The following is a 27,131-nucleotide window of genomic DNA, read 5'->3' on the forward strand; positions in this document are numbered from 1 at the left end:
CCCGTTCATGCTCTGTCTCTCTCTGTTCCAAAAATAAATAAACGTTAAAAAAAAAAATTAAAAAAAAAAACAACTGAGAACAAACTGAGGGTTTATGGGGGGTGTGAGGGAGTTCAGGGTGGATGAGGAGTATTGAGGGGGGCATCTGTTGGGATGAGCACTGGGTGTTGTATGGAAACCAATTTGACAATAAATTTCATATTAAAAAAAATAAAAATAAATAAATAAATAAAAATAAAAAGCTTTCCTGGGAGTACTGCCAAGCGAAATTCAACTTGTATTTCATTGGCCTGAAGTAGGTCATGTGGCCATCTCTAGCTACATGGGAGTGTTGGAAGGTGCGTCTGCTTAGCTGGGTTCACTGCCATCCCGACCAAAATTTCTGCTAAAATTTCTGCTAAAGGAAGAAGAGAAAAATGGATTTGGGTAAGCAGTGAGCAGTGTTTGCCACAGAACATAACATAAAACTTCACCCAGCTTTTCCGTTAGGTTGCAATAGTTTGCAATCCAACTGTCAAGAGACCCATGTCCAACGCCCTGCATGCCTATGAGGGAGGCATATAATTTTCTCTTTTGTAAGCAGTTCATGTTTGCTATTAATGTAGGCTACTTGAAAGGATGTTCCCAGAATACTTTGATTTGAAGAATAAACTTAAAACAGAGACAGCAATTTTTGAAGTTTACCTAAATTCATTACATACGAAGGGCTTGTTGAAGTCACTACAGATGACTGGCAATTTTATCTTTTGTGTACACCAATACTGGTGAAAGTGTGCCCACTTGTTACACATCCAAGTAGCAGAAAAACAAACACCTGCACATGTTCAATATTCTAGATGCTTACCAGGAAGGCTAGGATAAGCCAGCTGCTACTTTCCTTCCTGCCCAAATATTTTCCAAATATTAAGCTATTTTTGTTATTGCAAAGAGGTAACAAAATTCACAGAACTAAGCTTTTAACAATTGGCTACTATATTTTTGGCAGATGGCTACATTTACAATTATTAACAGTCTTGCTACTGTTTGAATATAAAAAACCAAAAAAGCTACATAAATTACATGCTCAGTTGCCTTTTTTCTAATTTAACTTAAGGGAACAGGAATTAATTTGATCTATTTTAAATATTTGCCAACAGGATGAGTTCAATGACGTATGGAAGGATAACACTGAATTCACTGTCTTTCTACCTCTTGCCACTAAACAATATATCAGCTTGCTTTTCTACTGAAATTGCATAAAATAGATAGGACAGCTAATTTAAACAGTTGTTTGCACATTCAATATTTATAACCCGAATCTTGCATGACTGACTGGAAGCAGTGAGTTAGAAGGTTTAGCTCAGCTGCTGCCTGGAGTGATGGATGGCCTCGAAGAATTTCTTGTTCACTGACCAGATCAATCACATAACAGAATAAAATAAATAAATAAATAAATAAATAAATAAATAAATAAATAAATAAATAAGATCAGCCTTAAACTAGATTCCCAACATTTCCATCTGTATGCAAAACTGTTGCAGGAAGAAATGTATCATAAAACATAATGTGAAGCTACTTAAAAATAATAAAAATCCACCAGAGATGCTGTAGAATGCAAATAAAAAAGACAGGGTGACAGAACGATAGCTTATGTTTTAACTGAATATTAACCAAGACTTTATTATATCTATAATCCAAAAGTGTTGTCAATTTATAGTAATATTTTGACTGAGCTCAGACTCATAAGTAAAAAGGTTTACAAATCATTGAAATTCAAGGCTGCAATTTGGGGGGCAGTATTTGCAGTTGAATGTTATTGAATTGAACTAAAATGTGGTGTTGTGGCCATTACTATATACTGCTGTTTTTAATTATTCCAGTGGCCATTCTAAAACATGAGTCTGTTAAATAAGGAGTGAGCAGACATCTGAGGTCTCAAATTAGAGCAACCCATCCGTTAATGTGCATTAATGGGGGAAAGTGGTAGTGCTGTGTGCAGGCCATGGCTAGTAAGACCCTCCTCAGAGCATGCTACAACTGGTTTCACTGGTTTGTGGGAGTCCCTTGGGAGCATCTCTTTCCAGCTCCTCATTCAGTGATGTCAGGTTGGCATCTTGAAAGCAGCCAGTGGGAACGTTTACCCCACAGAAATTAGCAAATGTTCAATATCAGGGCTCCTCAATACCCTACTCCCTCTGCAGAGCTCATTGGTACACATGTGCCAGCACATAGCAGTGTAAGTTGCTCCTCAGGTCCGGGTCGGGCATGGGCTAGGAGGCTGAGGGGACCCAGAGCTGAAAAGCTTGGATCCTGCTGAACAGGTGCAGGAGGGGGCAGTCCCAGACCCCGGATAATCCTGAAGTTACCCTGGGTGTCTAAGGATGTCTGGAGGTCGCAAGAAGGACAACAGCAATGGCATCTGCCACTTTCTGTGGCCCGCAGGCATTCATCTATTCTCTTCTTGAGCGAGTTTACCCCTCCAAGCAGAAGTCAGAGGAGGAAGAGTAATAAAATGGGGAGAATTACAAGAAATGAGGAGAAGGAAGAAGGAAAAAGAAAATGAGAAAAACAATGAAAAAGGAAAAAGTAGAAGGCAAAGGGCAAGAATAAAAAAGGTGGAGAGGAAAGAGAAGGCAAAGGAAAGAAAGACAAGGCAAGGAGAAAGAAGGATTTAGAAGAGAAAGAAGAAATAAAATGAGGGTAAGAGAGAAAAGAAGAAAGAGGAGAAGGGAGGGAGTCATAGAAAGAGCAGGGATGTGGAGAAAGAACAGGGGCTTTCAGACTTCTGCACACACAGGCAGAAAAAGGTCCAGAAATGCTAGATGCATGGGTGGGCCCTTGGGTCTAAACTGAAGAGACAGACTCTAGAGCTGAAGACAGAACCTTTCTGCAGCTCAAGTCTCTTTTCCTCTTTAGTGGCCAGAGCTTAGGGTTCTCTTTTGAGCCAATGGGTGAGGAAAATTTGGCTATATTTCTGATAGTCAAGCAGAACCAGGGAACAGATGCTGGCAAGACGACAGAGCCCGGGTTCCGGCCACCTCATGGGTTTCCAGAATTCCCCACGGTGGTGGTTTTCAGACATCAAGGGCATCAAGCATCACCTAGAGGGACTTGTTAAAACACGGATTGCTGGTTTCTCCCTCAGTACTTCAGGAGTGGAGCCTAAGAATTTGCAGTCCAAATTCCCAGGCTGCTGATGCTGCTGGTGTAAAACATGAACTTAGTAAAATAAAACATATCCTGGAAATGATTACAACCCACACCTTAAGATCTTATTAACGAGCATCTTAGGAAGAATTCAAGTGAGAGAAATACAGGCTAATAATGAGGGGCAGAAGTCCTGAGAGGGAAGAAAGGCATCACAGATCAATTATTCCTGCTTACAATTATGACTTCAACTGGCTGTGGCATTTATAAATGTTTCTCTAGTAGCCAACTCTGGAGTCTCTGACTCCCTCCCTGAAATCTCCATACCCTCAGGGCTAGGTCTTCTGAAATCATTTTTATACCAATGAGCACAACTGAACTGAACAGAAGTGAATGCCTGACCCCAACTAACACAATCATATTCACTCTCTAGGTATTTTGAAATTGCCTGGTAGGACTGGAAACGAAGCAGAAACACAGAACAGCTGAGACAGAGGAGTGAGAGGGAGTGCTTAAGGCTTTCTAATGCTGGCTTCCACACCCAGCTGCATCAGTATCCTTGGGCTTCTGTGACACTCCAACATGCCTGCGTTTGACGCCCCTACTGTGCTTTAATTCACTGAAGCTGGTTTGGTTAACCGAAATAAGTCAAACGAATCTAGCCTCTCTCCGAAACTATGGAGCTCATGACCCTTTGACACATTGGACATACCTTGCTGATTCTGGTATTTTCACCTTTGTTAGTAGCCTCTGCCAGGGTGCTACCACAACGCTGGTGAGGGAACAAACAAACAAACCCTTATGCCCATTTCTTTCTGTGCTGGAAAAGTTTTATGCACACATCCTCCTTACCATCTTTAAAATATCAGGTAAAACAGTTATTTCTATTTGTTACTGAGAATATCAGTTAGGACTCTACGTCAAAAGTTAACAGAAAACCCAATTCAAGCTAGCTCACTTAATAAATGAAATTTATTAGCTCATACAATTGGAAACCACAGAAGTAGGACAGGCTTCAGGGGTGACTGACTTAACAGCTCAAAACAGTCATCAATGACCCAATTTCTTTCTCTTTCTCTCCTCTGCCATCTGAGTCAGCTTTATCCTCATGGTCACATGACAGTTGCCAGATGCAAATGATGCTCCAGTCCAGCAACCTAAACAAGAGCCCTAAAGTTCACTCTGATTGGGCTAGAGTAGGTCAGACTCCCACTCCTAAAAGAATAAATGTGGCTAAGTGGATGGAATGTACTAACTGACCTATCAATCAAAGTCCACACCAGGGGCTGGCTATGTTGTCATCACTTTTACTAGAAATACAAAGACTGCCATTAGGCAGGAGGAGATATCCAAACAAAACACAGAAAATTTTAGGAAGAGAAAAATGTGGCAAAGTATGCTAGGCAGAGAGCCAACAAGTGTCTACCACACTTGTTTCTTATATGTGTAACTGGAAAATAACTTAAAAATTCACTTCATTTTGTAACCATTATAAATAATAACTGATTCAGGCAAGAATCATCATGCTAAACTAGTAAAGGAAACCTTGATGAGGACCAAGATATTTACACACTATCATGGCATATCCCCATAAATGACTTAATAATTTAAAGAGAAAAGTCGTAACTTAACCATGAGGAAACCTCGAAGACATCACTTTAACCAAGGGATCAAAGTTACCACCACCTAAAATGGAATGAACCAACATCATATGCCTCTTGGTAAAATGCACTGAGAAGGATACAACACCTCTTTCATAGTATTTCTAAAGTCAAAAATGTAGAACTTGAATCTAAAAAGGAAAACATCAGAAAAACATGATGAAAGGGCATTCTGAAATGAACTTTTCAGAAAAGTCATTGATGTGAAAGACACAGAAGAGCTGAGGAACCATTTCAAATTGATGGAGACTGAAGACAAAGAAAACTAAATGAAATGTATAATCCTAGACTAAAAACATAATTGCTACAAAGGACAGTAGGTCTATACCATGAGTAATAATACTGCATCAATGCTGAATACCCTGATTTTGAAAATTATACTGTGGTTGTGTAAGTGAATGTCTTTGTTATTAGTAGGTACACACTCAAGTATTTAGTAAAGGAGTAGAAGGTCTGCAATTCACTCCAAGATAGTTTAGGGAAAATGTGTATGTACACACACACACACACACACACACGTGCGTATACACAGTGAAAGTAAAAGCAAATGCGGTAAAATGTTAATTGGTGAATTTGGATAAAAGTAGTTCTTTGTACCATGTTTGCAATTAATTATTTCAAAATAAAAGTTTAAAATATTTAAAAATTATTTTAAAGGGTTTTTTTAAATGTTTATTTATTTTTGAAGGAAAGAGAGACAGACTGTGAGCGGGGGAGGGGTAGAGAGAGAGGGAGACAAGAGAATCCAAAATGGGGTATCAGCGCAGAGCCCGACGTGGGCCTCGAACTCACAAACCACGAGATCATGACCTGAGCCGAAGTCAGTCGCTCAACTGAATGAACCACCCAGGCGCCCCAAAATAATTAAAAATTATTTTCGACTGCATGTCCCTACAATTTTTCTCAAAGCATGAGGTACTATTGCTTTGCACTGTGTATCACTTAAGTTTCATAAGGTCAAAATAGCTGACAGTAAATCATAATTTTCTTTTAACTTATTTATTAGAAACTTAGCTGGTAAAGGATGGTATGTCTTGGCCAAAACCTGTTGTTTCCTTTTCTTCTGGGCACAGAGCCAGACCCTACTTCCCAGCTTCCAATGCTGTTATGGGTGGTAGAGGAGTTCTGGCCAGAGGAATGTGACCTCAAATATCTCCCCATGTGATTCTCTAAACTCTCTCTTCTGTACCTGCTATCCAGATACAGAAGATCCAGTAGAGGACTCCAAGGTCCTAGATGGAAGATGGAAGGAGTGTAGGTCCCTCAATGATTGTGTGTGATCAGAGCCCCTACCTGGCCTGAACTGAATTACAGCAAGAACAGAAAACAAACTTTAATGTGTTACATTACTGAGATTAGTGGGTTATCTGTTACAGCAGTTAGCCTACCTGACTAATAAAGTCACTTGAGTTATAAAATAGATTAATAGGAAGGCAATGCTCCAGGAAAATGCACTGAGGATATTATGTGCTTGCTTTCAGAATATACTTTAGAAGAGCAGTTCTCAAAGTGTGTTTAAGGGACTCTTGGTTCTCAAAGAGCAGTTTGGGGATCCCAGTCTCCAAGACCCTTTCAGAGGCTCTGTGATGTCAAAACTATTTTTGGAACAATACTAAGACATTCTTTGTCCTTTTCATTCTCTTATGAGTACACAATGGAGTTTGCCAGAGGTGAAATGACATATTATCCCATAAGAGACTGAATACAGAATCAGGTATGAGAATACACCTGTCTTCTAGTTAGCCAGACATTAAAGAGATTTACCGAAGTGTAAAACAATGCCACTCTGTGTTCCTTTTCTTGTTTGCTTTAGAAAATATAGATATTCTATGCTGGTTATTCAGAGTTACTTATGCTAACATGTAATAGGGTTATTATTTCTAAATAATATATATCTTTCAAATTTACTTTTAATTTCTAATACAGTAAATACTGACAAATATAACCCACATAAATGAAAACTCTTTGGAGTCTTCAATAATTTTTAAGTGTGTAAAGGGGTCCTGTGACCAAAAAGTGTAAAAAAAAAAACACAGTTTCACAACAAATAGGAGTACATACAAAAGTCACAACATTTTAAATAAAATAAATCCATATTGTTAAAATATAAAGGATGGTATAGTGATAGTCTCCCGTTGACCTTTATTAACTGAAAAGCATAGTGTCTAGGACACAGTAGGTGCTAAATAGATAATTGTTAAATTAGTACATTGTACAATGGTGAGGATATCCGTATTTAAGAGTGTTATGATAACTGGATGGGACAATACACATATGTGTTTGTGTATATTATCAGTGTTCACAATTACTTACTATCACTTTTATGTAAGATGTTTATATATCCCCAACCCACTGACTTTAAGCTTGGCTGTATGACTTGAGTCGGCCAATGGATATAAATATAAGTAACATGTCCCACACATATCTGAGAAGCTTTAAATTCATTGGTGTGGTTTTGCTCAGACTCTTGCTCTTCTGCCCTTGCCTCATGAAGAGCATGTCCCACACAGGGGCTGTTTGTTCAATGCAGGTTCTAGAATGAGAAGACACAGCCTAGATATGTAGTTGACCTAGAGCTAAAGCATAGCTACAGCTCACCTGAAGCTCTCAGGTCATGTGAGACAGAAATATATATAAAAAACCTGTTGTAAGGCACCTTAGCAAACTTGGCAAATACACTATGAAATGAGCTTAACATACTGTAGATGTTCAACAAACCTAACCAATCTACTCAGTGCTTAATCAGCTAAAGAAGCACTAAAAAAAATGGTGCTTAGTCCTTGAGTGAGTGCACAAAGCAGAGCCTACCCTGATTAACTAAGACATTTTATACAGGATTCCACATACATGAAGTACATGACATAGGACAGGAATAACATCAAAGTAGATCTCACTCTAAGTGGCAACTGGGTTGCTCAGTCAGTTAAGCGCCTGACTCTTGGTTTTGGCTCAGGTCATGATCTCACAGTTCATGAGTTTGAGCCTTGTGTGGGGTCTGCGCTCACATCAGTGGAGCCTGCTTGGGATTTCTCTCTCCTTCTCTCTCTGCCCCTCCCCAGCTTGCTCTCTTTCTCTCAAAAAATAAACATATTTTTTAAAAAAAGTAGATCTCACTCCAATAAAAAATTCTGGCTACTATGTACCCCTAAATACCACCCACTACAGGGGCTCAAGAATCTGTAGAGCTCATGGGCAGCTAACTGAGAAAGAAAGAGGTTCTGAGGTAACTGAAAAATGTTTACACTCAGAAGGGAGTACAAGTGGGTCTATCAGCCCATCTGCCTGCCCTCCCCATACCCTCTTCTCAGGGTATCTGTTTTCTGAAGCTGCAACCAAAGACGGCTGGCTTAAGGCCAATGATTGGCCAATAACTGATTCTGATTATTCTTTCAGATCTATGCATTGTAAGATACACCTACTGAATCTGGTCAGACAGTGATGGGTATTGGAGTTGTAGGGTCACAGAGGGACTTACTGGTAGCCATATTTGCCCACATTCACAATGACAAACAGAGGAAGGTGGTCTGTGAGATGAAACAGAACAGAGAAGACTCACAGGATAAGAAATGAGAGAGAAAGAGAGAGGAAAAGAGAGATAAATTAATGACAACCATCACCTCCTAAGAGGCCTGTATCAAGTTGTACATTTGGGTTCTTATAAGCTCTCCATGTTCTAATACTTATCCTTCTACCAGACATAATTTAAATTGATTAATGTCCTTAACAACCAAACAATCCTTAAAAGTAGGTTTTTTGTTTTTTTTTTGTTTTTTTTTTTTTTGAATTTTGCTAATCCTGACCCAAACACAGAATTAATTATTTCTGGTGGTTTTTAGAGGACAGGGATTGGAGAGGAACAGAAATTCAGATTACGGTAACAGAATTAACTTTCCACAACTGGTAGTCCAAAGTACTTGCGCAAGTAACTTCACTCTCAAGGTGTCAAAAACCATGATTATAAAATCATACTACATCTTTCCCTTTTTCCAACGCAAGCACTAAAAAGCAGCAAAGATGTCAAGCAAAGATGCTAGAGAGTCAGGAGTTCTGGATTTAGTGTTGGCTTTGCCTCTAAGAAACTTTGTGTCTTGAAAAATGTCACATCCCTTTTCTGAGTCTCAGGGTTTTTTCTGTAAAACATAGGGGTTAGATATGATTTATAGATCCCCTACAATAATAGAGAACTGAACTTCTAAAATGTTTTAAAAGTTTATGCTAACACATCAATTTCTAAAATATAGTGAATGTGTACATTTTATTACACATCACTATGTTTATGGTATAGCAGTAATCACATATGTTTTAAATAATTTATTTTCCAAGTTGTAAATCAATGGCACTTAATCTCAGAACAAAGCGGATGGTAATACCTATGTATAGCAAACAGAACAGCTGTACCTATTTACTGCTAACAAATGTAACCAACCTCCAACTATCCTGAGGATTTCATATCATTGTCATTGTTTCAATTTATTATAATAGCTTTTAAAATATGAAAAAGATATAAAATGTAAGATCACTAATGTGTTCTAATAAAAAAGTGCTGACTACTTGGTTTTAATTAAAGTTCTCTTGGAGTTCTGTTATGGGCTTACAATCAGAATTTTTATCAAAAAGCCAAATGTGATGCTCCTTAGCTTTAATCCAGCCTTGAGAACATTTACTTACATATACTCCTACCCACATAACCATTTTGAGAAAACTCAAGGGTACTTATTTCTCCTTACGTAAGTTCTCCTGACTCTCTTCATTCTTCAAAATAGTTACTATCCTGCCAGCAGAGGTGTAGCTAGAAGAAATGTACTTTATACTTGGCAGGGCAAATAAAAGGTTAAATTAAGGCTCAGTTAGTAGTTTTCCAGGCATTAAGGGCTGAGAAGAGGAAAGCTGGACACTTTCTTAATCCCATTCACCTCCTTCTCACTCTAATTCTTATTTCTTTTTCTATCTTTTTCTAATCTAAGAACCACTTTGACAGTATATTAACACATTTCAGCATAATACAATATAAACTAGAATTACTGAGGACTCACCATGCACACAGAATTCTTCTAAGTGCTGTGAGTGACCACAGTGATGAATAAGTTGTCCTTATCCTCAAAGTAATCATATACACAAGTATGGGAACACTGAGAATGGAGAGACTGACTGCAACCAGAGAACTCGGAGAGGATTCATGGAGAATACATATTTGAGTTTGGCCTTCGCCTAGGGTTTCAAAGGTGAAGAGACAGGATTAGGTTGGATGGAAACTTAAGCCAAAGGCATAAGAGCGTGTTTGGTGTTCAGCAACCAGGGTGTCTATGGCAAGGGGAAGGGAGTGGAGCGAGTCATGGAGGGAGAGGGGCATCAGGTCAGATCCAAAAAGACCATGGGTGCCCAGTGACCACCAACTCGGTAGGGCCTTTGGATGAAGAAGCTTGGGCTGTGGCAAATTTGATGGTCATGGATCTAGGCTGCCTATGACCAAAGGTTAAAACTTAAAGTTCAAATGTTGATCATTAAAAAAATAAAAGCAAATGTTAAGAGTTCCCAGCAACAGAGGACTTTAATGTAGTTGCAATTTGCAATGTCAGCTTACTTTAACTATGCAGTACTACTCAATTTTAAAGAGAAGGTCGAACCACGTATCAGTGGATTTCAATCTTTTGAGGGAGAAATGGCATCCTCTGCTTGTATAAAACATATAAACATTATTAACCCAACATGTACATAAGATTGAAAAAAAGAGAGAATAGGACTTAGAAATTCAAAGTTCAGGGCTCCTGGCTGGCTCAGTCGGAGGAAGCATACAACTCTTGATCTCGGGTTCATGAGCTCGAGCCCCAGATGGGGGGTAGAGAATAAATACATAAAACTTAAAGAAAAAAAGAAAGAGGGGTACCTGGGTGGTTCAGTTGGTTAAGCATCTGACTCTTGATCTTGGCTCGGGTCATGATCTCACAGTTCGTGAGTTGAGCCCCACATCAGGCTCTGTGCTGACAGCACGGAGCCTGCCTGGAATTCCGTCTCTCCCTCTCTCTACCTCTCCCCCCCACCCCATGCATGCGTTCTGTATCTCTCAAAATAAATAAACTTAAAAAAAAAAAAAAAAAAGAAAGAAATTCGAAGTTCAAAGATAGCTCCATTGGGATCCAAATACACTAGCCCCTGAAAATCTCATGGTCTAGTTAGGGTATGGAGTTGGTTGCAGAGATACATAAATAATAAGACCATTATGTGATAAACGCTATAATAGATTTATGTGTAAGTGCTATTGTAAGATACATTCATGATTTATTATACATATTTCATTCCATTAAAGTTATTTCTGTGAATCCAAATAAAGATGCCAAAGTATTTGCGCATCCAGGTAAGAAATTCTACAATTTATGGGGGGAAAATTACAAAAATCAGGAATTCTAGAGATACCAGCCCTCCCCATTGAGGGTTTCTCCTTGTATTTATTACTGGACGACTTAATCAAAGCCAAATGACTTCATAAAGTTTCATGACATATTTTAATTGCTAACAAGGAATTTTGCTTCCACATTAAGAAGTTCTAGAATGCTCCATTAATAAAAATTCCTTTATTATTATAAGTTTTATAATAGGGACCATATAAGTCCCATAACATACATATTATATTGTATTTTGTAGATGTTTAAGATGATTTTACTTTGAATAACTGAAATTACTAAGTGCCAGACTAAAAATAAAATGCAGTGATAGGGAAGGAGAAACAAACTAGATGAATTATTTCTCCTGACAATAAAAAGTAAGCTATGTATCAATGACATTGAAGAAATCGATCTTTCCAACTCTGCCATATCAAAGAAGGAAGAGCATCTGGAAGATATGTGATTTGCTATGAGTAGTCTTTAATCATCCCTGCTAGTGAAGGAGAACACGGGCACTGGTAAATAGCAAAGGCCTAAATCTTATACCTTAAGTGCTGGAAATTTATATGCTTTGTTTTTCCCAGGGCCTGTTTCTTCACAGATGAACCTTCTTCTCTATCTGTGATTCCACGCTTGGCCCGGTCACCTGTAAGTCCCTTCAAACCAACGCTCTGAAGCCGGGAGTTCCTACAGTTGTCTTCTAAATAAATTGCTAACACCCATACTCAATGGGTGGGAGTCACGTCTCTTCATGTTTATGCTGATCACTTTCTTCCAGATAGAGAACTGGCATGAGTCACTAGTCAAGCAGACTTCGATCAAAGAAAAGCTACTTTTCCATCTCTTGTCAGGGATGAGTACCATGAAGATTTCACAGGGAAAACAGACATGCCCAACTTGTCTCAAAATGTTTTAGAAGGACAATCTAAAAATTAAATATCCCTGCACTCTTATTTAGAGACATAAAAAATTGTAAATTATGCAGTTACCGTTTGACATTATCCAACTCAATCCTCATAATTACTCCATAAATAGGTATAAATATCATCCCCATTGTACAGATGAGGCTGTGACACACAGAGGACTCAGCAACTTGCCCAGGGTCTTCAAGCTAACACACGGCAAAGCCAGTGACTCCCAAACCTGCAAGATGACTCAGGACAGGACTCTGACTTATGCCCTGATGGTGTTTGGGGCAATAATTTATCTGCACGGTGCTTTAACAAATGCATGGCCTCTTATTATGATTTGACAGAGTAAGGACACTTCCAAATATTTCCATACATGCAATTTTTCCTTTGCTAGTATTGTGTTTTAGCTTTCAGCATATATCTAGGTTAGCTAAAGAGTACTGCCAAGGTAATTTAGAGAAGTAAAATGAACTGAACTAAGAACCAGAAAGAAAAGATTGCTCAAAAGACATTTAAGAGATTAAAGAATAGAGTATCTGATTTGTACACCTACCACGTGTTACCTAAAACTTCTACACAAAACCTATTTTAAAGCATGCAAATTTAACATATTATGAAAGTCAGTATGCAAAACATCTTAAAGTGCTCTCTTTACGAATGCATGTAACAAAATATACTGATTATGCAAGCACGTTTAATTGGACATAATTAAAATAATGAGATTTAAATACTGATGATTTTAAAAAGAAAAAAATAGAAGTCAGAATTAGCCATGAGATACATTCAAAATGTTAATCAAACTCGCAATGTCATGACCACTTTAGTACACCATATTTCTAGTTTAAAATTTTTTTTTTTTCAACGTTTTTTATTTATTTTTGGGACAGAGAGAGAGACAGAGCATGAACGGGGGAGGGGCAGAGAGAGAGGGAGACACAGAATCGGAAACAGGCTCCAGGCTCCGAGCCATCAGCCCAGAGCCTGACGCGGGGCTCGAACTCACGGACCGCGAGATCGTGACCTGGCTGAAGTCGGACGCTTAACCGACTGCGCCACCCAGGCGCCCCGCCATATTTCTAGTTTAAAAAAGAGCAACTCCTGGCCATTTTTGCCTGGTTCTAAACACACAGTTTAGACATGTATTCACTAAGTGATATAAAGGATTTTATTGGATAATACAATACTTGGTCCTTGGATAACATCATTTTTACAAATAACTTAAAAGCTACACAGCAACCACTATTTTCTTTAAAGGAAGGTGCCAAAATGACCAAAAACATAAAGTAAATTTTCCACGAGAAGCGTTGTGCTTGGTTAAATGGACACAATCTCAAAAGCTCTCACCAATGTCATTCTGATGTAAAGACATGAAATTTAGCTGTTCTTTCGACTCTGGTGGCTTTAAAGTGTCTGAAGAAGACTAATAACGTGTGAAAAGAACAGGTCTGCAGCTGTGAAGCCATATTCCTTTTACTTGGTATACAGTTTCAAAGGAGTCTACTGTCTCCAATGCTCCTGAAGAAGAGGCATTAGGAGCAAAATTCAATAGAGTCGAAGGACCTGAAACTTCTATTAAACTTCTTTTCTGACCTCTTTGTCTGGCTCACTAGCAACAAAATAGGAAAGGTGATGTAGGGGAAACTTTCATAAAATTACCTTAAGGCTAAAGCTTTGTTTTGTAGGATGGGTATGTTTCAGTTTTCCATTTTTACAGAAATGGAAAGCTTTAAGATCCACATGGACCTAAACCTCCTAAAATTTCTTAGAAAAAGCCCCAACATCTCTGATTAACTCTGACAATTACAATAAAATTAAGAAGTTTACATTACCATACGCTGAAGAGCAAACTGAGATGGAATTTAAGAGCCTGACCCAAAGGCATATAACCAGGGGATAGAGCAAAAAGATAAAAGAAGAATTCTGGAATGAGCATCACAAATCCTAGATCAAATTCTAGGTTAAAATCATTAAATTCTATTCAGATAGAGTTTCAAATTCAGAATATTGCAATGTGGAGATCACAACAAATCAGTTCAAATTTGAAAGGACTAGGGGCCCTTTCAGAAGTCTCTCTTTTTTAAGAATTTACCTTGTGAGATTCCACATGAAAGTAGTACTCCAAATAGCCAAAGGCTCAAAATGTGAACCCTTCTGGCAATATTTCCCAGGACCTATACAGGCTAAGCATCCCAGCCTCCAAAGAGCACATGATACCCACCACCAGCTTCATAGTGTTTTCATCCCACATCCTAAAAAAGCCCTGGTTGAGATGAGTGAAAATGAGAAAAATAATGTCAGTTCACTAGAGGCATTAACAATATAAAATGTCTCTCAGAATTCATCGAGATAATGACAAAATCAGGAGAAAGGAATTAATGCATCTCAACACTATTCAGTATAATGAATGCAATTCCTGTCAAAAAATGTAATATTCCAAAATCATTTAGTGTGATTGGCAGCATCAAATATAGCAAAATGGATTTCTATTTCAAGATGCAGTTGGTTCTCTTCCAAGAGCTCAGGTTCATAGTGTTCCTCCAGCATACCAGATGTCTGCCCCCAGGTTCTGAAACACCTAACAACCCACACAGGGGAACCACTGGCTTCCCACTGCCATGTACGGAAGAGATCACAAAAGGAAAGAATTCTTAAAAATCTGCTGTTTATTAAATCATTTAACTTCAGGTCAAATAGTGAGCTAGAGATGCACTAAAATACTTTGGAAATGAAAACCGCAACTAATGCTAAGAAATATGCAAGTCAAAATGAAGAGTTTATTTTTAAAAAGGGAGGGAATTTTATTTTGTGGGTTGACACCAAGAGAGAAGAGAGAATTCCGTTATTTTATTGCTAAATACACTATGCGTTAGTACAGTAAACACTCCCTTTGCTCTATACCCAAAATGTAATATGCTTAGATAACTCTGGTCAGGTTATGCAGCTCTGAAGAAACAGGATCCTCTCAGAACGGCAGACTTTTCCTTCCCCAAACTCTAATGCTAACACTGTATTACGGGAAGCCCCTAAAGAAGGTGTAGAAGTCTTACCCCTTTCGTCTCATATAGGATTCAAATAAAATATCCCTACTACATATGTATGCATGTATAGTTAGATAGAAAAATAATGGTATTTTCAAGTATGGCAGCATGGCATAGTGGTGCAGGGCACATATTTAAACACATTCCACATTTAAACTCCAAGTGTGAATTCTAGCTCTAAGAGTCAGTAGGTCTATGACCTATGGCAAATTCATGAACCATCCTGGACTTCACTTTCCTCAAAACAGAGGCAATAACAGAGGCTCGTTCTGAGGATTCTTTCAGCTAAAACAAAGTGTTTGGACAATGTCTGGTATATAGCAAGTACTTAATAAATGTAAGCCATTATTATTTTATGTTAATTTTCTCATTTAATTCTTATGACACACCAGTGTAGTAGGTATTATTACTCTCATCCCATGGGTGAGGAGAGTTAAGTAATTTGCCCAAAGTCACACAGAGATAAAACAGGACTGGATCTGTCCAGGTCCAAGCCTACGCTCTTACTTCTACCTAGTACTTCACATGTTACCTACAAGTCTCGCTGTTATGTCATCATAACATTTATCAAGGTGTATTTCAATTGCCTTTTAACTGATCTCTCACCCTCAGAATAAACTCTGTGAGGACAGAGACTGGGTCCTGTTCATTTCAATCCATTTGTCCCCAGTGCCCACTCATCCACCTCTCAGAGCTTTTGTGCCAGGCATTGTTAGGTCCTGGCATATCCAGATGAGTAGAACACACAGGGTCCCTGTCCTCATGGAACTCAAAATCTACCCCAAAAGACAGATAATCAAGTAAGTACAGAATTACAAACTGGTATAGTTACAAAGAAGGAAAAGAATGGGGTGCTAGAAAAGAGCAGAAAAGATGAAATTCATTTAGTGGGGTGAAATCCAAGAAGACCTTTCTGAAGAAGGGGCACATAAACTGAGATGAGAAGACTGAGAAGGAGTCAGCAAGGCGAAGAAATGGGGATATGAACCACTTGTGTGTAGAAGCCTAAGAAAAGACTTCATCTGGCAAAGCCAGTATGGCTGGAAATGAGCCAGTTTGGTGGACAAATGTGAGCGCAGGGCAGACAGGGACGAGATGAGAAGGGAAAGGTGAGAGACCAGAGCACACAGGACTATCAAGAACTTGAGAGCTGATTCTCAGTACAATGGGAATTCCGGGTGGTTTTTAGAAAGCACACTCTATTTTTTTTTTCAATATGTGAAATTTATTGTCAAATTGGTTTCCATACAACACCCAGTGCTCATCCCAAAAGTAGAAAGCACACTCTAGCTGCAATGTGGAGATTAAAATGAAAAAAGACAGGAGAAGAATCTGGTATATCCACTGGGATGCTCAACAGCAGATGAGGGGTGGCGTGATGGCAGTTTGGGACTAGGAGGGTAGAAGCGAGAGTTGGAAAGTGTACAGGTTTGACGTAAACCGCGCCCCCCCCTCCAAACCCCACCACTCCATGCAAAACACACTGCATGACAGGAATAGGAATTCAGTGACGTGTGGACTGACTGAATGAGTGGTTCCTCAAGCAGAGCCGCTGCTGGTTCTAAGGCATCCACTATCCCACAGATGCGTGACCTCCCCCCTGAGCAGTACAATCATCTAGTGGATGTGAGAGACATGGGAAGATGCTGAAGAAATGATGATTGCATTCATAATCCAGCTGGCAAGACTCCACTTACAAAAACCTCTTGATGTGTAAACGTGTCTTTGTGAAACAAAATGCCTCTCCCATTCTGACAACGGAAAATTTCAGAAGCCAGATATCTTTCTGCTATATGGCTTTCCAAGCTTATTAGAGAAATGTATTATTTAAAATAGCCTGGAGCTATGCTGCTAGAAACACCGTAAAACACGAAGGGCGCTGAAAAAAGTCCTTTCATTTAAGAAAAAAAAAAAATGCTGTAGTTACAAAGACAATCTCAACTCGTTATTCTACCTTCTTTCTTGTAAAAATATGGTCTCTGTCATTACTTCCTAAAATGGCAAAATATTTTGATTATCTATTAGCAACAAATTCAAATGCAGAGTTAATACATTTCCTTATAATCTGATAAATTCACAAGATCAGGACACAGAATGTCTTCCCCATATTATTTGATAATTTTGACCTTTGTCCATAAGACATTTATTTTGCTAAAACTATAACTAAAGCCATTTGAAGGGCACCTGGGTGACTCAGTCAGTTAAATGTCGGCTCAGGACATGATCTCACAGTTCATGAGTTCAAGCCCCACATCAGGCTCTCTGCTATCAGTGCAGAGCCTGCTTCAGATCCTCTACCTGCCTCTCTCTATGCCCCTCTTCCATGCGCGAGCATGCATGCATGCTTCTCTCTCAAAAATAAACTTAAAAAAAAAAACAAAACCAAAAAACTAAAGCCATTTGAAAAATCCAAATACTTGTTTGTCCATGTGGGTATGAGAACAAAACAATCTATGACTACAGTCAAATGAACTCAAAGTCTAATAATTAATTCCACCAATTGTTTCCCTACCCTTACATCAGCTGAGAGCATTCATTAATAATAGGGTAACAGAGGCGCCAGGGTGGCTCGGTTAGTTGGGTGTCTGACTTCGGCTCATGTAATTCACGGTTCGTGAGTTTGAGCCCCGTGTCGGGTCCTGTGCTGACAGCTCAGAGCCTGGAACCTGCTTCAGTATCTGCCCCACCCCACCTGTGCTCTCTCTGTATCTCAAAAATAAACATTAAAAAAATTTTGAAAAAAAAATAACAGGGTAACAAAGTGATAGGCTATTCACATCAGCTGCTCTCTTGCTGTGACTTAAGTTAAACCTAACATACTTGTCAATTTCTCAATAATTGAAGCTTTAGTTATTATCAACTTAGTTAAAACAGTGTATTGCCTAGGCCTAAAACAGTATATTGCCTACGCTAGGGTGATAAGCTCAAGTATTTGAGGACACAAATAAAGCTTAATTTTGCATAGAAAAAGAATGCTCATCAGCAGAAGATTCTGCTCCAAGGTCAAGCCAAGAGTCTTACACAGCTTTGATCAGAAGACCAACCACCAGTGCCTCCACTGCTGCTTCCTAAGAATCTAAAAGCACCGGTGGTAGAGATCAGAAGAAAAAAAGGCACTGCACTGGATTTCTATATAAGAAACTTAATAAGCTTAAAAATAAAATATAGTTTGCCTCCTTCCATTTGGTAGGAAACCACTTTCCCTTACACTGGAAATAAAGCTTTATATGGTACTCTGTACCTTTAGAATGCCTTTAGAGAGTCTTGAAAATGCTTTTTCTGCAGAACCAGGGAAAGATACATAAGAGCATCAAATAATTTTTTGGTCCTGTTACTATAAGAACTATTTTAAAGAATTATGGTAATCATGGCAGAGGACAATAGAAAATCTTAGATATTTACTGAGGTTTAAAGTTGAATAAAACGAAGGCAAAAAATTGTTCCATCTGTCCTTTGTCTTTCAAGAAAACAAGACTGTATATTATTACCTAAAATTCATATTTTTCCAACATATGCACAAATCACTAATAATGTACTTCGCATAAACAAAGAGAAAAGAATAACCTGAAATTTATGTTATTCTCATTTTATTAAGAAAGCTCTTCTTTCCTCTGCGCTTGCACCAGTATAACTAGTACAAAATTACCTTCATTAGTAGGAAAAGTTATTTATTCCAGCAGGGAAAATAAAAGACTAAGCTTAGGTACTGGACAGCTATTAATTACAAAGAGAAATGAGAAAATACCATACCTTAAGTCTAAAGTTTTAACAAATGTGCAAATTTGTTAGTGAAATTGTAAGGAATATTCCATGCTATATGAGTATATAAATCAATGCATTATTTCCATTCTCACAATCATCTCAGACCACAGACAGCTCAAGTGAATTAAAGTTGTATATTCTCATTTTTCCTAAACAATCTGTTCATAGCAAGGCTATTTAAAACAAATATATTCCAGAGCACGGGTAGCTCAGTCGGTTAAACACCTGACTCTTGATTTTGGATCAGGTCATGATCTCACGGTTCCTGAGATCAAGCCCCATGTTGGGCACTGCACTGACAGCATGGAACCTGCTTGGGACTCCCTCCCCAACCCCTCTCTACCCCTCCCCAGCTCTCTATCTCCCTCTCTTTCTCTCAAAAATAAACATTTTTTAAAAATAATAAAATAAAATATATTCCAAGCCATTCATATATCAACACTGAGGGCCAATATTTCTAGACTAAATAACTATTTTTTTTTTAAGTTTATGTATTTATTTTGAGAGAGAGACAGAGAGCGCGTGCGTGCACATGTAGGAGGGGCAGAGAGAGAAGGGGAGAGAGAGAGAGAATCCCAAGCAGGGTCCGAACTATCAGTGCAGAGACCAACGTGGGGCTCAAACTCACAAACCATGAGATCATGACCTAAGCCAAAATCAAGAGTCAAGATCAAGATGCTCAACTGCTTGAGCCACATTAAGTAAATAACTTTAAAATGAGGTATTTCAATCCATTGTAATCCAAACATAGTTTTCAATAGCATAGAGTACAAAGTTATCCCTCATTTGAACCAAAAGTTCAAACTTATAAATTATTTTTTCTTCATGTTATAGGTTGTTTATTGTCAAATCCATAGTCCTTTGATATTTTCTTAAACAGATGAAATTTGCTTTTTTCCCCTTGGGAAATGACAGACTATAGAGATAGCTGAGAAATACGATTAAATTAGTTTAATTACTTCATGTCGGCTTGGTAAGTCACTGCTCTTTAATGCAAAAACTGCCACTTGTAATTAATGACTGTCCATACTGGTTCAATTGATCAAATGTCTAATACACATAAAACATTGAAAGAAGTTCTGTATATCTTACAGCAATTCAGTGGAGAAGTCTTGTCCCAAGGGTATGTAAATCTGAAGTACAAGAAACCTCTGGATCAGTCCAACTAGAATGAGAGAGGAAAAATATACATTAATATGTCCCAACCATTTATATGTGCATATAAACACACACAACCACACACATTCAACAATCTGAAGCTTTTAACGTTTCAGTAATACAGACCTGTAATAACACTACCCAGGAGTTACAGCCTCATTATAAAAGCAAAAAAGTTGACGAAAATCAAACGAAACTCTAACAACAAATGTTGCCTTTTAAAGTCCCATCTGTAGGGTGAAATTTTTATGAAAAATTAAAAAATAGTAATTTTTTATTTACTATTTTTATTAGGTTGCAAGAGAATGTACACAGAGGACTGCATTCAACAGAAACATATAAAATTAAACTACAGATTCCCATCAAGGCAGCCATAAAAGCGTGTGGCAATTATTTTTATCCACTGACAGTTTTAACTGTACTAAACAACTTAATAAAAAACAATAGATCAAGAAAAACAATTCTAATTATGACAAGTACAACTGAAGGTTTGATGAGCCATATCTAGTTCATATGGTTTTAAATGTGTCTACAGTGAGATGGATGGAGGAACGTAGTTTCATTTATAATACCTTTTGTTAATTTAACATACTTTTAATTAATTCAAAGCTCACAAACTGCAAACTGCTTTTATTCTCCATCACCAGCTTCATCTGAATTAAAAATATATGAAGAAAAGCCAACCCCTACGGCACTTTTGACAGCTGAAGTGTACAACTGTTTGAAAAACCAATTGATTTTATATTACCTCTTCAGACCTACTCACTTAATTCCTTTTCTCTTAGGTTTTGAACCTTTGCTTGATCTCTCAATTACGATGCTCCTAATGGATGTTTTAGAATCACTTCCTCCTAAAACATCCCTTTTAGGAACTTTTTTCCTCATGTGGGACTTTGTTAGGAAATGGAAATATTTTCACTTATCTGTGAACCTGTCCTACAAATCTAATAGTATAGGGGAATGCTTGAAGAGGCAACTGGTCTAAGATGCACATTATTTTCTATTTATTCTGACTTAGGAGGCTTAACAAATTTAAGTATTTTAAAGCAACAATACTTGCTTGGATAGTCTATATATACTTTTTTGTTTAGAAGTTCCTTCAATGAACTGTTTTGCAACATTCCTGAACAACTTAGAGTTTCTACATTTTCCCTGAAATTTAGTTTCTAAAAAACAAACATATTAGGTCAAGTCTGCTTACTACTTTTTAAATCAGACATACAAGGATAACTTTTACTTATAATGTCAAGCTTATAAACTGCTCCAGAGAGCCATCCATAGACTAGCAATACAATGGCATTAGGGAGTAACAGGCTCTGACCTTTGAAAATTCTCTAGGAACAGGATATTACTAAATTTATGGAAAAAGTCAGCGAGGCAACCTGAGTTCTGGACTACAAAACCAATGTGAGACACCAAAAACGAGGCCAACTTTAATAAACCATCATTAATTAATCTCTCTCTTGCATCTTCCACTGATTCTTCTATTGCACAATGGCCTCTGTATGTAGAGCTGAGAGAGCACCTGGATAAATGAAATCAGTCTTCACAAAGGTCCCTAAGTTGTGTCCCACATCTCACTGAATCAGCACTGTTCTCTTCAAACACAAGGAGCTCCACATATAGGGCATTTTCCTATGAACATTTTTAGATCTGAAAGACACTTGCTCTTAAAAAAAGAAAGCTTTGTAATTCTACTTTCTCACATATAGAAGCCCTAGTTTCCAAAAGGCTTCACTTCTAAGATTAAAAGAAGTATGACAACACCATATGGTGATGATCTGACAAAGTAAAAAGTACTTTAATAACATTTGACATATACTGATCCTGTGTGTCAGAAATGCTAAATAAACTCCCTAGTAATTTTTTTTTCCAGTGGCCTACTAAATTTAAACTGACTCTTCGTGTCTACCTTATATTGAAAATCACTCTAACTAATGCTGAATGTGAACTACTAGTAGTCCAAAAATGCCTGAGTATATAAAAATTCATAAAAATCTAGTTTTTTACTGAAATACACAGGTTTCTGCAGTTTTCTAATCTGTTTTCTGCTGAAATTAATTACCTCTATTTTTAAGGGCTCAGGTCCTTTTTTCCTTTGAATATTTTCAAATGCATTTAACTGGTAAAACACCATTCATTTTTAAAATTTTTTTAATGTTTATTTATTTTTGACAGAGAGAGAGAGAGAGAGAGAGAGAGACAGAGCATGAGTGGGGGAGGGGCAGAGAGAGAGGGAGACACAGAATCCGAAGCAGGCTCCAGGCCTCGAGCCATCAGCATGCAGCCTGATGTGGGGCTTGAACTCACAGACTGCGAAATCATGACCTGAGCCGAAGTTGGGTGCTCAACCAACTGAGCCACCCAGGTGCCCCAGTATACCATTCGTTTTTTAAGCAGTGGGTTTTAGAGCTGTTCCCTCACAGCCAGTAACAGTTAGATGCCCAACACATACCTCACGAGTGTTTGTTTTACCGTCCAAGAGTTTGGGACTAGAACACCGCAAGATAATCCTTTCCATATGCCCTGCTAAGTCACAGCTGAAGTTATTTCCTGGTTCCCAGCGTAGTCCCAGCACAAAGAGCCTGCTAAAGTCCACTCTCCTACTTCAACCCAGAAGATGGTAAACGGCTATGCCTCTGTTACTGGGCATTCCATATTCCTCGGGCAAATCAGAAAACCTTTCTGGGCTCTTTCACTTTCGTGTGTAAAACTGGGCTAATAAATTAGATCTGTACCTCAGGATTATCTGTATGGATTAAATTAGATCTATCATTCAATAAAGATTTATTAAGCATCTACTACATGCCAGACTCGATGTGGACATTTTTGTAGTGACTAAGACAGCCACGGTCTCTGCTCTCTTGGAACTTCTATTCTAGTTCCAGGAAGAAGATCAGGGTGAAATGAAAGCATATAATCCTGGGTTGTTGGAGGAAAGAGGATGATGAGTGAAGGTTCTCTGGCAGAAATAACATTGGAATTCAACTGAAAAGAATAAGCAGGGGTTGAGTGGGCAAGGCAGATGAAGGAACACATATTACAGGGAGAGGGAATACTCCATCATGTGATGAAAGAAACCATGGTATAATGGATGGATTGAAAGACCTAAAGGGCTGGTAGGAGAGTCAGAAAGGGAAAAGCAGCAGGAGGTAATTCTGGCAAATAGCTAGGATCTCAATCTTTCAGGACCATGAAGGCCATCCAAAGGATACAGGTCATCCCAAAATCAATGGGAAGCCACTCATCCATTCATTAATTTACCCCACACAGATTTACTGAATGTCTACTATGTGTTGGGCACTATTGTAGGTGAACAAAACACACTGAATTTCTGTGCTGGGGGTGTTTGCTTTTTGGCAATGGTGAGAAAAACAATTGGAAAAAAAAAAACAACCCTAAGAAACAAACAGCATGTTAAATGGTGAAAGTACTATGGGAAAAAGTAGAGAAAGGTAAAAGGGATCAACAGTGTGTGGAAGGGGTATAAATTACAGGGCAGATGGGTCTCACACTGAGAAGATGACTTTTTTTTTTAATGTTTTTTTTTTGAGAGAGAGAGAGCGCACGCACACACACATGCGCGTGCACATGAATGGGGGAGAGGCACACAGAGAGAGGGAGACACAGAATCTGAAGCAGGCTCCAGGCTCTGAGCTGTCAGCACAGAGCCCAATGTGGGGCTCGGACTCAAATGGTGAGATCATGACCTGAGCCCAAGTTGGACGCTTAACTGACTGAGCACCCCCAGGAGCTTGGAGAAGATGATGTTTTAATAAAGGCCTAAAGGAGGGGAAAGGGTGAGCCATGCAGCTATTTGGCAAAAGAAAGCTCTAGGCAGAGGATTACCAGCTTATGCATAGGTGCTAAGGTGACAGGGCAGCAGGCTATGTTTTAAAACAGCAGGGAGACCTGTATGGTTGCAGCAGAGTTAACAACAGAAAGAGTAATTGGAGGTAAGGTCAGAGAGCTAAGAGGGTACCAAATACTGCAAGGTCCTACAGTCTTTGGTTTTTAACCAAGAGAGATGGGGCATTTTCAGGAGAGGAGAGCCTTATAGTTCAAAGTACTGCTCTAGCTGTGAAACTGACAACAAACTGTAGGGAGGAAAGTAAAAAAATATAGGGAGACCAATGAGAAGACAGTTGCATGAGACATTCCAAGCATGAAGTAATGGTAGCATTGGCGGGGACAAGAAGTAGTAGACTCTAAAACTAAGTTAAAGATAGAACCAACAAGATCTTCCTGATGGAAGGAATGAAGAAAAGAAAAATTGGACTGACATAAGTTTTTTGAGCCACTGAAAAGACAAGTTGCTAACAACTGAGATGTGGCTGTCTACAGCAGTACGAGTAATTTCTAGGGTTAAGCAGTCCAAGTAGAAATGTCATACTAGCAACTGAAACTACAAGTCTGGAGTTTGAGAGGGAAGTCTGATTTGGAAATAAACGTAAGCTGGAGTAAGACAGAGATGGCATTTAAAACCATGAGACTAGCACCGATAACCAAGGGAGGAAATGCAGAAAGAGGGTAAAGGGTCAGGTCCACAGGCACTGCAACATTAAGCTGGGTTGAGGAGAAGAGGAAGAACCATGAAAGGAAACTAAAAAGGAAGACCAGTGAAGTAGAAAGGGAACTAGGAGGATGGGCATCCTGGAAGATGAATGAAGAAAAGGGTGTCAACTTTACCATATGGTGTTGATATGTTAAGCAAGATGAGGGCTGAGAATGAGCCACTGGATTCAGGAATAGAGAGATCACTAGTGACCTTGACAAGAGCATTCTCAGTAGAGTGGTGAGGTCAAGGCCACTGAAGGGTTTTAAACAGAGGAAGTCATAATGACATTTATTTTAGAAAGAATACCAAAATGGGAGTTGGGGGGAGGCCTGGGGGGAAACCTCATAAAGATGACCTCATCCTCCAGAGCAGCTGAAACTCAGATAAACACAAGGCTTCAGGGATGCTGATCCCAAAAGACACACCATCGGATCCAGATGCCACTGGCAAAGAAAACAGTAATTTCAAACAAAAGCCTTAAACAGAAAGTCCTAGGACAGACCATCCAAATGATAAGTCCTGGGACAGACCATCCACATGTCCGCACGTGACAGAGCTGCTTCTCATAGGGGCAGCTCCATAGCGTGATCCAGGATGAAGAGTAGCATGGAATTATTTATTTAGTCAATCATTTACTTAAGTCTGGTTAGGAAGGCGAACTGGCTATAATCAGATATTATGACCAAATTGTTACAGTTTCTTAATGTGGACTATTTAACAAACTTAACAAGCACCAACTATATATGATATGCTAAGTCAGGCGTACGAAGAAATGGTGCAAGATTCGTGCACTGGAGAAGTGTATAATCTGATCATTAATATCACATTTCCCTTTATTTGATAAGATGTTAAGTAAAAAACAAGCAAAACTCTGGTATTCAGAGATGCTCAAATATAATTCAGAAATATCATTACTTAAAATGAAAAGTTAGGGGCGTCTGGGTGGCTCGGTCAGTTAAGAGTCCAACTCTTGATTTCGGCTCAGGTTATGACCTTATGGTCATGAGATTGAGTCCCACTTTGGGCTCCGCATTGGGCGTGGAGCTTAAGATTCTCTCTCTCCCTCTTCCTCTGTCCCTCCTCTGCTACCACTCTCTCACATGTGCTTTCTCTCAAAAAAATGAAAATAATGAAAAGTTAAACATACTTACTTTCATCATTAAACTTTTTTCCTAAGTACCTAATATAGTAGGAAACACATATGGGGTACCTAATGTCAAGTTTGCATAAATAAAGTGGATGTTTACTCTTAAAATAGGAGTATACAATGGTAACTGAATTAAATTTAGAAATGTTAATTGAAAGCTAATTCTCCATTCAAGACACACCATTTAAGTTTAACAACAGCTTCACTTAGAAGGTCATTTTATACTAGTAAAAATAGCTATAAAGTTCTGTTATCAAAAATTACAAATAATTAATCTTAAAGGCATTAGTACAAGGCAGACTCTGTAAACTGTTCCATTTGTTATAGTACCACACATGCTACAGAAGAGCCAGATTAATTTTTAATTGCAGGGCATTGTACAAGAAATACATTAAAAGAGTCTTCTGTTTCTTCCAATTAAAACTATCATTTTTCCTTTTAAAAAGCAATTATAACACGTTAAATTTGTTTTATTTCTAAAAAAAAAAACTTACATAAATGTAGGTAAAGGGAGCTTGTCTTTAGTCACTGAGCCTCTGGTAGAGGAGAAATCTTTCTCAGATCCAACTGAGAAAGGTTACCAGAAGTGATTTGATTTTATTGATAACATGATTATGTGCATAGATGCTAAGGGCATTACACAGAAGTATAGGCCAACAAGAGACCTTGGTTTAGAACAAAGTCATGTTCCCGCAAATCAGATATACCCATCTCACAAAGTCAATGTCCTTAAAAAAGAGATGGACCATGTCTCCTGTAGTAAGAATAACCTACAGTTTCAGGCATATTTCTCTGGCTCACCTTACTTAGTTCACCTCATTTATAAGCATATACATTTTTGAGGAAATAATTAAAAAAAAAACTCTACTGTTTAAAAAAAACAGGAACTATGAGGAAATCATAATTTTAAAATGGTAGCAAATTAATTAAAATTATTTCAAAAAGATTATCCCTTCTCTTTCAGGTTCTGTTTCTTATTTTAGAAAGAAACACTGGCAAACCATTTTAAAATTAATCACCTTCCATCTATAATTTCTATGATTTGGTTTATGTGTTAGAAATCTAAAATATACATGCAGTAGCTTGAAGTGGTAGCTAAAGCAGAGCCTGTGAAAGTTTGCGAAGCTAAATCAAAAGGAGAAAATCCAGTACCAAGAACAGATCTTTTCATAACTTTTTTCTTTTTTTTGAGAGAGAGAGTGCAAGTAGGGGAGAAGGGAAGAGGGAGAGAAGAGAGAATCATAAGCAGGCTCCGTGCTCAGCGTGGAGCCAGACAGGGGCACTTGATCCCATGACCCTGGGATTAAGACCTAAGCCAAAATCAACAGCTGGACCTTCAAGTGAATGGGCCATCCAAGTGCCCCTCAATCAATGTTCTTAATTGATAAAG

The 27,131-nt window shown here is 38.4% G+C and overlaps 1 protein-coding gene across 30 annotated transcripts in view; it reads right to left on the reverse strand.

Moving 5' to 3' along the window:
• Positions 1 to 27,131, reverse strand: part of CFAP20DC (CFAP20 domain containing) — a 238,260-nt gene that overhangs the window by 205,055 nt on the left and 6,074 nt on the right. For 29 of the 30 annotated variants that reach the window (XR_006199909.1, XR_006199910.1, XR_006199908.1 and 26 more), the window contains one exon: positions 19,971 to 20,043. Coding sequence is in view for 17 of the 30 variants with exons in the window: in XM_042929841.1 (XP_042785775.1) it covers positions 19,971 to 20,043 (73 nt within the window). In the remaining 13 variants the exon portion in view is untranslated. Of the gene's footprint in view, positions 1 to 9,820; positions 9,996 to 19,970; positions 20,044 to 27,131 lie in introns of all 30 variants that reach the window. The other variant, XM_042929836.1, reaches the window with a different exon arrangement.

This window comes from Panthera leo, chromosome A2 (genome assembly GCF_018350215.1).
Source record: "Panthera leo isolate Ple1 chromosome A2, P.leo_Ple1_pat1.1, whole genome shotgun sequence".
In the NCBI taxonomy this organism is placed as follows: Eukaryota; Metazoa; Chordata; class Mammalia; order Carnivora; family Felidae; genus Panthera; species Panthera leo.